The sequence below is a fragment of the Budorcas taxicolor genome, chromosome 7, assembly GCF_023091745.1.
Source record: "Budorcas taxicolor isolate Tak-1 chromosome 7, Takin1.1, whole genome shotgun sequence".
Classification (NCBI taxonomy): Eukaryota; Metazoa; Chordata; class Mammalia; order Artiodactyla; family Bovidae; genus Budorcas; species Budorcas taxicolor.
This window is the reverse complement of record NC_068916.1, coordinates 64,558,404-64,571,483: the sequence shown is the minus strand read 5'-3', so window position 1 is coordinate 64,571,483 and position 13,080 is coordinate 64,558,404. Positions and strand designations below refer to the sequence as shown.

General features: G+C 43.0%; 1 protein-coding gene and 1 non-coding gene across 2 annotated transcripts in view; both read right to left on the bottom strand.

Moving 5' to 3' along the window:
* Positions 1 to 13,080, bottom strand: part of GRIA1 (glutamate ionotropic receptor AMPA type subunit 1) — a 348,095-nt gene that overhangs the window by 153,861 nt on the left and 181,154 nt on the right. Inside the window, exons 3-4 of the mRNA XM_052642627.1 lie at positions 6,406 to 6,645; positions 2,853 to 3,037 (exon numbers count right to left, since the gene is read on the bottom strand). Coding sequence (XP_052498587.1) covers positions 2,853 to 3,037; positions 6,406 to 6,645 — 425 coding nt within the window. The remainder of the gene's footprint in view (positions 1 to 2,852; positions 3,038 to 6,405; positions 6,646 to 13,080) is intronic.
* TRNAC-GCA (transfer RNA cysteine (anticodon GCA)) lies at positions 4,822 to 4,893 on the bottom strand. The gene has a single exon. It is a non-coding gene; the product is annotated as a tRNA-Cys (tRNA).

Here is a 13,080-nt window from a genome sequence, read left to right as displayed (position 1 = left end):
TGAACCTTGGCTCCCACAAGCTCTCTGGGCCTCCCTACCTGCTCTTACCTCCAGCTTAAAGGCTCTTTTCCAGTCAAAGGCTACCTGTAGGTATCTAGACCCATCTCACATTTAGGATCTTAGAGCATTCATTGATTCCTTATTCTTCCTGTTCATTCAGAAAATATTTATTGAATACCTGCTAGGTGCCAAGCACTGTTCAAGGCACTGTGGATACAGCAGGGAAGAAAACAGAACAAGAATCCTAATACAGCTGATATTCCACGTGGAGCACTAGAGACTGAGACAGGCAGTTAAGTCCCTATGTGGAGTTTGGAATTGTTGTCTTCCTCCTTAGATTAGGCAGAACATTTGTGTTAGACTGAAAAGATCCCAGTTCTTGAGTGTGAGATAGTCTAGGATGATGCCAAGATGTCAGACTGCAAATCAGAAGATGGAAATCCTTTGTCACTAACTAGTGACATTGTCATTTTCACTAACTAGTCTGAACCCAAGACAAATGATTCAACAAATATGACCATTAGTCATCTCATCTGTAAAGTGTAAATGCAAGTGATAAACCATATAACTTATAAGATCCTTTCAGCATTTTGGTTTTACTTTTCAGAATAAAAGAGTCCAACAATTAAAAAAGATAATACACTGCAATCTAAAATATTCAGAAAAACAAGTTACTTTCTTCCAAAACACTCATTTGTCCTTTGACAGAGGGGATGGCTATAGTCAGCAGATGCTGACAATTGAGTTTTTAAGAGGTCTGGCATGGTAGCTAGACCAAGATGGATCTGATTTCCTACTTTCATACCATGCTACTTGTGAAATCCCAGGCAAGTGTAATCCCTTGTTTCTCCATTTATAAAATAAGGGCACTAATGGAAGCAGTTTTATAGAGAGGATATGAGGATGAAGTGGAATTATACATGGAAAAGGCTTGGCGTGGTGTTTGGTATAAAGTAAGTACTCAGAAAATAGTACCAACAGCTTTACCTTTACTGTAGGAGTCTTCAGTCTGTTAAGAATACCTGCTTATCATCCAACAGTTTCCCTACCTTTCATCTAATTTTGTTATCAGGTTTATAGAAGTAGGGTCTTCATTCCTATTTTACAGATGAGTACACTTGCACCAAAAAAGAAATGACTCAAGAAGCCAGTATCGTACCCACAACAACTTGAATGAATCTCCAGGGAATTATGCCAAGTGAAAAAAGCTAAACCCAAAATGTTACATAGTATGTAATTCCATTTATATCACACTCATTTAAAATAAGAAAATCACAGAAATGGACCACAGATTAGTGAGTGCCTAGCGAAAGGGAAAAGGAGAGGGAGAGAGGGAAGCAGGATGACCACAGAGGATCTTTGTGGTGATGGAAATGTCGAGTGCTTGAAATGTATCAATGTCAATTTCCTGGTTGTGGCATTGCACTATAGTTGCTACAGTTTTGTAAGATGTTATCATTGGGATAACCAGACATGTGGTGCATGGGATCTCTCTGTATTATATCTTGCACATGCATATGAGCTTATATTTCGAAATTTTAAAAGTTGAACTAAACACACACACACACACACACACACACAGCAAAACCAGTATCAGTTGGCATTATGAATAGCAAAAACAGGTAAGTCTTTACATTTATCACTTTCAGTGGGGCAGGCTCTATTTTAAGTGCTGTGCTTGTATACATAGATTCTTCTGACCCTCACAAGAGCTCTCTAAAGGTAGCCATTTTTATTATTATTATGCCCATATTACAGGTCAGGAGTCTGAGATGTAGAAATTAAAAACCTGGCCCAGGGTCACAGAACTAATGAACATTTGAGCTGGGGATGTGAATCTGGCTCCAGGGTCTCTGTGTTTAACTATTATTAATACTCTATTCTGCTTTACCTAACTAGAATTCCAGTCCTCTGACTCTGGCTCAAAAAACTCCCGTCTCATTGGGAACAATTTTTGCTGCGTTGTCTGAGAGGGAGGCACAGATTCACACTTTGTAAAGTAGAACACAGAGTTAACGCCTCAAAGAACCCCTGGCTTTCAAAATCTCTCTTGTTCAATTGTCGAAGCCTCTGAACAAGCACTGAGCTGGCTCTGAGATTCCCTGCGGGAGCCCCAGGGGTCTTGAGGACTATTAACAAGCGCTGTCTTGGTGTCAAATACCTAAAACTGCCGTCTTTAATTGTAGAGTACTGTTGAAAAACAATTGCAGCATCTCCTTCCTTGCTCGCTTATCTGAATACACAGATGTAATTTAAAAAGACAAGTGATCTATCCAATGCCACATGCTTTACCTCTGAGAACAGGAGGAACCATGAGTTAGAGACATCTGGCTAAAGACTGTTGAGGTTACAGTGTAATTTCTTAGAATGGACAATCAATCAATTCATCTTTCAGACACTGGCGTGTGTTTCAGGAAAGAGTAAAGGGAGGTGCTCGGTGCCTCCCTGGACTCAAAATGGGTCAGTGGGCCAAATGGATGAGAAACCAAATGCTGGATCAGTGGGTGACAGAATGCAGAGCCAAACCCAGGAATCGGGAGCTAAGGATGTGATAACACTTCACAAACTCTAAAGTGCAATGCATTTTTCTTTTTAAGAAGAAATGGAAGCACTTGAGGTAACTTTTTGGTTAACTGATCTGAGAACGGTGGGAAGCCCTAGGTGATGGCTCCCACTCTGTACTATTTCATAACGTTTCAGAGTTAAATTGTATCAGTTACAGGATGTGAGAAACAGCCTGTGGTTTCACCTAGTCAAGAATTCTCTTTGTAACTCAGAGGGCCAGAGGTCATCCGGTCCTCTGGAACCATCCCCCGCACCCACCCTGAGGGCACCTTCGCCGCACTCACTACCTGGCCCAGGATAGCATTGAGGCGTTCCGATTCACAGTCCACCACCACCAGCCGCTCCTTTTTCTTCTCCAGGTCCTGGAAGAGCATCCGGTAACCCTCCTCTGTGGTTGTCAAAATGTTGACGGCTGTCACCTGCCAGTTCTTCTCAGCGGCTGTGTCCAGGACTTTCTGCAGGACAGACAGACCTGGAGGTGGGGTGAGTAGGACAGAGAGGTGGCAGTCAGAATCTGTGAGAATTACCCCCACCTTCCCTACTCCTCCACTAAACTCGGCTCCAGCTTGCTCTAATGCCAGTTTGAGCTGGGGTGGGCAGGCTCTGTGTTTGTTTTGTGTTTCTGTTTGCAGAACATAGGAGGCAGGAGAGTTAGTGATTAAAAGTGTAATCTGAAGCTCCAATTCTAATGCTACAATATACTTGGTTAAATGATCTTGTGTGGATTAATTCACTTTGCGAAACTTTAGTGTCTTCAGTGGTAAAATGGGGATGTTAATAACACCCACTTCACAGTGTCATCATGAGGATTGAATGAGAGTGTCTCAAACATGGCAGGGGTTTTATAAATACTGATTACTATTCAGCCTTCAGTAACTGCTTATTAAATGTGTTGATCTGATATCTAAACAGCACCTGATAACTGTCAACCACATTTACTAATGTATAGTATATCTCAAGTCCTAGCACTTTGCCTCTCACACAGTAGGTATTTGATCACTGTGTACTGAATTAAGCTATTCTCTTCTGATTTACAGCTAAATGATAGAGGAATCCATGACTTAATACTGTTTTGTTTCATATTTGGGACATAGATAGGGTATTAGTTTCCTACTGTGGCTGTGACAAATTATTGCAAATTTAGTGGCTTCAAATAAAACGTTTATCATCTTAAACTGCCAGAGGTCAGATGTTTGAAATGAATCTCACTGGGCTAAGTTTAAGTAATTGTCAGGGTTATGTTATTTTCTGGAGGTTCTAGGAGGGGAAATTTTTATTGCTTTTTCTGCTTCTAGAGGATAGCTGCTTTCCTTGGTTTATAGCCTCTTCCATCTTCAGTAGGGACTGGTTGAGTCTCTCATGTCATACTCTGATACTGACCCTTCTGCCTCCAACTTACATGCTTGAGGACCCTTGTGATTACACTGAGCTCACCCAAATAATCCAGGATAATCTGTCTGTTTTAAGGTCAATTGATTAACAATGTGAATTCCATCTGTAACCTTTATGCCTTTTGCATTTAATGTAACATATTCAGGGGTTCCAGGAATTAGAGCATGGGTGTCTTTGTGGGGGGAGAAAGGGGAGGTCATAATTCTGCCTGCAACAGATCATCATTTTACCTGTGCGTTGTTAATCTATCTTGTGCACGTATATCATTTTTGTCTCCATAGAACATTGCTCATCTCCCTGATAGTGACCAATATGGTGCCCAGCATAAAGAATCATCTGTAGATTGATTCTGTTGTTTCTTTTTTGCTTGCTTTATTAATTTTATTTAAGTACAAGTTTGGTGTTCTTAAGCCTCACATTTACTGAAAGTTTATTATGTGTCTGCCATTGCTCCATTAGCTTTGCTGTCTTCAATTCACTTAATTCTGTAAGGTAGGTACCATTGTTATCCATGGTTCACAAATGTGGAAATGAAGGTTCAGAGAGACTTGATCATTGGCCCAAGGTCACACAGCTAGCCAAGGGCAGAACTCTGAGCTCAGAGTTGTGAGACAGGTGGAGCTCCTTTAAGAGTATGGGCGCTTTTTGCTGATAAACCCCAGAGATGATCTTCTAATGAAAGTGACATTTTTCTGGCTTTGCCACTTCTAGGCCTCAAGCCTCATTATGCTGCAAAAGTGAAGTCGCTCAATCGTGTCTGACTCTTTGCAACCCCATGGACTGTAGCCTACCAGGCTCCTCCCTCCATGGAATTTTCCAGGCAAGAGTACTGAAGTAGATTGCCATTTCCTTCTCCAGGGGATCTTCCCAACCCAGGGATCGAACCTGGGTCTCCTGCATTGCAGACAGATGCTTTACCATCTGAGCCACCAGGGAAGCTCTATTTATGCTGCAAAGTTGTCCTGAAATAGCCATTCTGCAGTTCATCCTTATAATGCTTGCTTGTCTGAGAAGGGAAATCATCAAAATAAGGAAAGAGAAGGGAAAATCAAAGCAAATAGAGTGCTTCTGGCCTCACCTGCCAGCTTCTGCTGCTGCTACTGCTGCTAAGTCGCGTCTGCGACCCCATAGACGGCAGCCCACAGGCTCCCCCATCCCTGAGATTCTCCAGGCAAGAACACTGGAGTGGGTTGCCATTTCCTTCTCCAATGCATGAAAGTGAAAAGTGAAAGTGAAGTCGCTCAGTCGTGTCTGACTCTTAGCGACCCCATGGACTGCAGCCTTCCAGGCTCCTCTGCCATGGGATTTTCCAGGCAAGAGCACTGGAGTGGGGTGCCATCGCCTTCTCCAGCTAATTCTCCTTAAATAACGCCTGCCTAACTCTTCCTGAAAAAAACATTTCTCCAGCCACTCTTCTACTGAAAAATCTTCTAAGCCTCTCCAAAGGCAAGCTCCTATAAAGCCTCTCTTTTTAAACAAGGTAGAATTCCTGTGCCTCACTTTTCAGACCTTGTATGATCCACTTATTTATTCACACCAATAATGGTTAAGTTCTTTTTGGACCATTGAGTATAACAGGGGATGGTAGGATATATCATATAATACAACCATCACAGGAGTTAGAGAAAAGAAGAGCATTTCCATTTAGAAGGTCAGGAAATAGAGAAAGTGGTGTTCTCCGTTGCAAAAGAAAGGAATAATTTGCATATGTGATTTGAAAAGGGAAGTGCTCCCCAGAAACTAGAATCCTCTGATTCAAGATGTAGAGAAGAAAAACAAACACTGGACATACTTAGAAAATGGAATGGAAAATTTGAAATTTAGGTGGAGGCAGAATTATTAAGGCCTGGGAGGGTTGATGGTGATGCTGGTGATGATGCTGATAGAGGTTAACATGTATAAAAGACTGTGCATTGATTGTGTGTACAAGCCCCACCTAGTTATTGTGTCATTCAGTCCTCACAATTTTATGAGATAGACACTGGACTTATCTTCATTATAGAGACAAAAAAGTAAAGGAATGGAGAATTTTATTCCCATTACTGAAGTGATCAAACTGAGGCAGAGAGAGCTTGCCTAAAGTCAGACAGCTGGAGAGGAAGGAACATAGAATTCAGATCCAGATCTGACTCCATATGCTCCTCAAAGCCATGCCCTGAGCCCTGAGCCCTGAGCCCTGAACCAGTCAGTTAAGGTCCTTGGACGTTGAGTCTGGGTTCAGGAACGATGGAAGCTTTGAGAGCTGTAGAGTGACATGGTGCGTTAAAAGGTTATTCTCTCCAAGGATGTGTTTCCACACAGGGAGTTACAGGTTAGCTACTGAAAAATCAGTCCACAGATATAAAGCATTTCTGGATCATTCCTCCTTGCTTTCTCCTCCATTCTTCTTCCTGCTGATAATTTTCTCTCCATCCCTTCAACGTCTCCCTCCCCTAGCCCCTGGCTTACCCCGGTCAGCATCATAAATGTAGACAAATTTTTGCCACTTGTAATGGTCGATGATACTGATGAGGGCATCCTGCAGCTCGGGGCGCAGCTGGAGGACAAACTGGTTGGATGTGTCAACGGGAAAGCTTGGTGTAATGAAGCAGACGTGGAGGGCCCCGCAGAAGGAGGTCAGCATGTTGACAGTCCTTCGTTCATAAAACCCAAAGATGGCATAGACTCCTTTAGAGAACTGGGAACAGACTGGAAAAGGAGAAGAGAGAAATTAATGAATAGAGGAAGATGCTGCAAACATGCTGTCAGTGGCTCTAAAACTATTTCATCCACTAGTCTATCCATCTAACTTATTATCCTTCTATTATCTAGCTAGCCTTCTACCCACTCAGGCAATCTATCCCTCCATCCTCTCAACCCACCAACCTATCTAACTGCCTATCTATTTTACCCATCTGTGCATCCATTCACTCATTCCTCTGTCCAACCCACCCATCCATCTGTGGAACCAGTCTTTATTAGGTGCCATTTCCATGCCAAGAGTTGTCATGGTTATTCATTATAAATGTATCCAATGCAGTTTTGTGTGTTCTTTCATGTTATCTGTACAACAACCTTATTAAGGTAGGAAAAGGATGACTAGGTAAGTTTTTAAAGGGAGAAACCAAGGCTTAGAAAGGTAATGAGCATGTCCAAGTTATCACAGATAGACCGTATCTGAGTTAGGCAGGTAGCTTGAACCCAGTCTAACGATCTTTCTATAACACTGCCCATCACTTCAAGGCAAAGCATAATAAGATGCTACAGGAAGAAAGTCTGTCAGCTTGCTGCTGATGCACGTTTAAGAAAACAAGTGTTGATTTTCACAGTCTACCCTTAGCTTTCAGTGTACATTTCTCTGCTGATGTTCATCGCATGTTTGTACATCCTACTAGCTGATTTTTCAGGCCCCCTGGTGTATAAGCCACAGTAATAGCTTAGCTGTGTGAATATCCCCACCGGAGTCATTTTGTAAGATCCCAGTTAAGTTACCAATACTGGTTGGTGTTCAGTTAAGGCTGCTGGTTAGACTATAATGGTAAAAAAGACCAAAGTTATGGGACCAAGTTCAGGTCATTCAGCAACGAAACTTCATTTTAATATGTGATACAGGGTTCCTAGACTTTGCCCCAGTCAAGTGACCAACTGTAATGCCAACCCCAGTGCCCCCAAATTACTGTCCTAATATGGATGGTGAGGCAGATAATACTCATAATACTGTGTCTCATCACAGTGACAGTATTTTAGGGTGCTTTGCTATATATGTTAGGCTGTTCATTTCTCATCACAACCCTGTGAGTTTGGTATTATCAGTTTTATTTTAAGATGAAAAAGCTGATGTTCTTAGATGCTTTGCTCTCTTGCCCATATCACTTGCTTTCATGACCCCACACTGCCTTTGTAGATGGGCTCTCAAACTATGCTCCATGAGCATCGCCCAAATGTGTTCCATGAAACATTAGTACCACAAAGTGCTCCTTAAAAAAGAAAAGACTTCTTTGCGCAAACTCATGTTGGAAATGTTGTAAACCCTGTCCTCCTTTTGCAGTTTCATACTACATACCAGCCACATAAAAGATTGAGAGAAATCAAAATCCAGATTTTTGTCAAATTCAAACACTCCCAGGGCCCTTTGTTGGTGAATACATTTTAACATGTAATTGATGCACTGGATCAGGCTGAACTGAAGAATGCCATTAACTACTAGGACCTAGTTGCCTACCAAGTCTCAGTTCAGTTACTTCCTAGATCTTCCCTTCATGCCCCTGCAAGATCTTCTCTTAAAGATTGTAATGGAGCCATGCAAGTCATCTGTTTAACTTCTAGTGTAACCCAGCATATTGTCTAAGGAAACCTGGCAGGTGCCCTTTGTGTGTTTGTATATGTTTTTTAATTTAATTTTTCTTTTGTATTGGACTGTAGTTGATTTTCAATGTTGTGTTAATTTCAGGTGTACAGCAAAGTGACTGATTCTCTTTTAGATTCTCCGCCTGCAGCGCCCTTCCCTTACCTCTTTGCCGTGCTCACTGCTTTTCAGCAGTTGTGTCTCAGCTCACAGCTCTCCTGCCTGGACCGGCCTTCCTTCATCACCTCTTCTAGATGGTTGTTTCATCCTCCCCTCAACCCTCTATAAATCTCTATCACATCTCCCATCATATCTTTCATATTTGAATGATTATTATTTGAAATAGTTTTCTTTTTCTTTTTTTTTGCTTGTATGTATCTGTGACTGCTCAGGTCAATGTTAATTCTCGAAAAACAGGGGTCTCATTTGTGCCCCAAAGCCAGCATAATACCCAGGACATGGTAGATGAGTGCTGATGAGAGGGTCACATGGCCTGCAGTAAGGGATGAGGAGGAGCTGGTGGGTCACCCTGGACCTCTTCCTCCTCCTCTGTTCTGGGTTGATGTCTCCTGTATTAGCTATTTATCCTTTACTGCTCACACTATTTCTCTCTAGCCCTAATGAGGCCACTCCATCTGTTTGCAGCTGACAATAGGCACTGGCTTTAAATGTCTGTTGTAATTGTCAGAATCACGACTTCCATAAATATGGATTTCTCCAACAGGAAGCATACATTGTATATTATTCTCCTCATGTTAAATATAGATTTGTCAAAAAGCACAATCCATCTTACTGGGTGAAGTGTATATGAGGAGCACATTAACCCCATTAAAATATTATAATATGCTCTCTGCAGTATTTTTAGGATCTCTTCTTTCCTTGCTGAAATGAAATATTATCCAGTGGGATATAAATCTCATGTTCCAATCCATTCCCTGATGTTACCTACTTGGTTTTGCACCTTTGCTTGGGCCTCTAGGGACCTTGTGGCCACTGTTTCTTGCTGGAACTTCAGAAGTGGATGAGGAAAGGATGAGATGGGAGGGAAGAAATGGGCGCAGGTAAGCATGATAGAATCTTTATACTCACAGAGGCTGGGATATTTTCCCTTCTCAAATTATCTTCCTATTTTTACCTTTTGCAAGTCTATTTTCCCCCCTTGAGCTGAATATATTATCCTCTAAGGCTAAGAGGGTACATTTGCCCACTTCTCCCTAAAAGAACATGGCTTGGAGGTGGCCTTCTGGATATGCCTAAGTGGACCCTGGCCCCAGACTCGTTCAGCCTCTGATCTTCTATCTGGCTCCTTATTTCAGCTAAGCCTGAGCAGCAACAGAGAAAGGGACAGCGAGAGACTAAGACTCTAGGCCCAGGGCCTGTGGGATACTGCATAATTGGTTGAATGTTCAGAAATATAATTAGTTGTAGTGCATTTCCTTAAATCTGTCACAGTAAATATTCAATTAAAAAAAGATAACTTGGTCTTGTAGAAAAAGTACTAAACTAGATGCCAGAAACCTAGAGGATTCTCTTTTTGGTTTTTATCACAACATAGGACTATGTGACCTTGGACCAATCCCTGGCTCTTTCTGGGTCTCAGTCTCCCATCTGTAAATTGGTGGCTTCAGACTTCATAATCAATGTTCCTTCAAGCTCCTACAGTCTACATTCTAGCCAAATTAGTTGAAAAATATTAAGTGATTGAGCATACTTTGTTTATTTGCTAGGCAAACTTTTAGCAAACTCCAGTGCAGTTTTTCAAACCTAGAAATAAGATAAAGGTTCTGAGTTCTTAAATCTCATTGTAATAGAATCCTGGCACTAAATCCAGATGCATTCAGAGTCTTGAGTTGTATTTAAGATATAGTTTTTAATGTGATCAGTGAGTTAGTTACCTAGGAGAAAGAAATAGCAAACCATTCCAGTATTCTTGCCTGGAGAATACCATGGACAGAGGAGCCTGGTGGGCTACAGTCCATGGGGTCACAAAGAATCAGACATGACTGAGCGACTAACGCTTTTCACTTTCAGAGAGTAGATGAGTGAAGGCCAGTCAGAAAGCAGGCTAGAGGTGGACCCTGTATCATTAGATACAGTGAGCCCGAGGAGAAATGGGAACATTGGAAAGCAGCCTGGGGACCCTGCGGTGTACTGGTCGGTCAGATTCTCAGGCTGATGGAGAATCCGAGTAGGCAGGACTACATATGTATTCTCCATTTACGACAGCAATGGTGAATATACTGCCTCTGATAGTAAGAATTAAGAGCTGATGTTTGAGCACTTATGAAGCACCAGACTCATGCCAAGACATTCGCTGGCAATGACTTCTTTCATCCTGTGAGTTAGGTTACAAATTGGGAAGGGCAAGTCCAAGACCAGCGTAAGACAAAACTGAGAGTACTCTGCCAGTTCAGACTCTACCAGTCAGACCGCAAGGCTTGAACTCTCGACTTCTGTGATATGACACCCCGTCCCTCCCTCCTATAATACTGGAAGGAGACAGTCATGGCATAGAGGACAGCTTCAGTTTCTAGAAAATCCTCTCCTGTAGCACATTGCCTTTCCCTGATGCCAGATCAAGAGGCATTACTGCATTAGGATCTATTGATATTAAAATGAAACTGGGTGGTGCTCAGTTCATCCCCCTCTGGTCCCTGGGGATCATGCAGAGCATACACACACATCTGTTCTTCTATTGGTCCATCTGCCCGTCCATCCACTTCTCAACATTTCCCATCTACCACTCGTGAGACTCCATGTTAGGCAGTGGACATGCAGTGGTGAAATCAGCAAGGTCCAATCTCAAGGACCATTGCCTGGAAAATGGGAAAGACCGGGATTGAACTAGTCAGTTACACTTCATGTAAGTGCTGTGGAAGGGATGAGGTCAGGGTTCAGGCAGGGGCACCCAGCCTCAGCCTTTGGGAACCTCAGAGAAGGCTTCCGAGAAGAAGTGCCAGCTTCGACCCTGAAAGATAATCGGAGATCAGCCAGAAGAAGAGGTGTGCATGTGGGGCAAGGGTAGAGTGCAGTTGCTTCTGCATAAAGAGTATTCCAGGTGGAAGGAAGAACAGCAGCAAAGACCTGGCAGAGGGAAAAGCCATGGCACATTCAGGGAACCCCGCCAGAGTGTCAGATCCCGAGGTCCCTGCCTCCAAGAGATTCTGCAGCAGAATGCGGCCAACAATCAGAGCGAGTAAAAACGAGGCCAGGAATTCCCTCTTGGGGAGGTAGGAGGGCAGGCCCTGGCAAGGGCAGGAAAACCCCCGCTCTGCAAGGCACAGGCTGTTCAATTTCATCCTTACTCGGCTCAAACCTCTTTGATAATCACTTCTGGTTAAGGCACCATCCACTTAGTATCAATAAATCTCCGAGCCCTGGGCACTCTTCCTGACAGCTCTCTCCCAGGGAAGGATCTCCTGGTATTAGCAACTCCTTTTTTATTGTCACTTCATTTAAGGCCTCTCACACCGACATTTCTCCTTGGCTCCTGGCTGCGGTCCCTGGAAATGTGGCAGCCTCATTGTAAATGGTGGTTAATGAGGTGACAGGGTGGCTCCATTCAGGGGAAGGGAGATGGAAAGTGTGTGTGTGTGTGTGTGTGTGTGTGTGTGTGTGTGTGTATGGAGGGACTTTCAGACACTCATCGGGCTCCTTGAATAAGCCTATCCTTACGGGTAGAAATGACATTCTTGATCTGACTCTAACCTTGTGACATCAAAGGTGCTTTATTTCTGTCCTTCAGACAATGAGAGTGCCCCTCCATCCCCTTACACTCTCTTACATCCAAGATCTGATGATCATATGTCATGAATTACCATAATAGATATAAATTGTCCTCATGTCCTTTAAACAGCAATTATTTAGGATTCTGAGACATGTCTAGGGCTTCTCTGACATTTGCTGGATAAAGCCTTATTGTTCCTTTGTTAAGTCAACAAATATTTATTGAGCACGAGGAAACTGGGAAGCAGTGATGACGCAAGACAGGTGTGTCTTCTGCCTTCTCAGAGCTTAGACAGGAGATCAGTGTCAGTAAGTTTTAAATTAAGGAAAGAAAGGATATCTTGAGAAAGTAATAAGTATTAAACATAGAACAAATGATAGCCAGTGTTTACTGAGGACTTACTTCAGGGGGTCATGGTGCTAAGTGCCTGTGCCAATATCCAGGAAGAGGGACCAGTTTATCCAAAGGCCATGAGGTGAGAGAGAGGAAGGGGCCTTAGAGAAAGTCCAGAAAAGCCAGTACAACTGAGACAGGGATGTGCCAGAGTTGGAGGTGGTGGTGGGGGACCAGACTGCCAAGGGCCTTGCCAGGACTAGCAGTGTTAAGCCCCTTAGTCATATGTCCATGTTCCATATACTTTGACTTTGGGCTCCTCTCAGCTTCCTAGAGCCTCTCGTCACCTTGGCTGGAGCCCAGTTGGGACCGGGCAACAGAGGGAGATGCAGAAGAGGAGGCCTCCTCCCCTGCTCAGACTTGCGTATTTATTATGAAACATGAGTATTAATTACCAGGTACTGAAAGTCAATGAGATGTAACATGGTATATGAGGCTAAGAATTGGTTACAGGCTGGGCTCACTGGTCCTGGAATTAGATTCACCTTGTGGGCTGACATATGAAACCAGGGGCAGGGGAAGGACAAATAGATGGAGAGATCATAGGTTCTATGGGAATGCTCTTCAGGTGCCTGACCTGGTTCTGGAAAAGTAAACACAGAAAAACAAATCAGGGACTATGAACAAGCCCCTTTCCCTCTATGAGCTGCATTTTCCCCATCTGGACAATGGAGTTTCT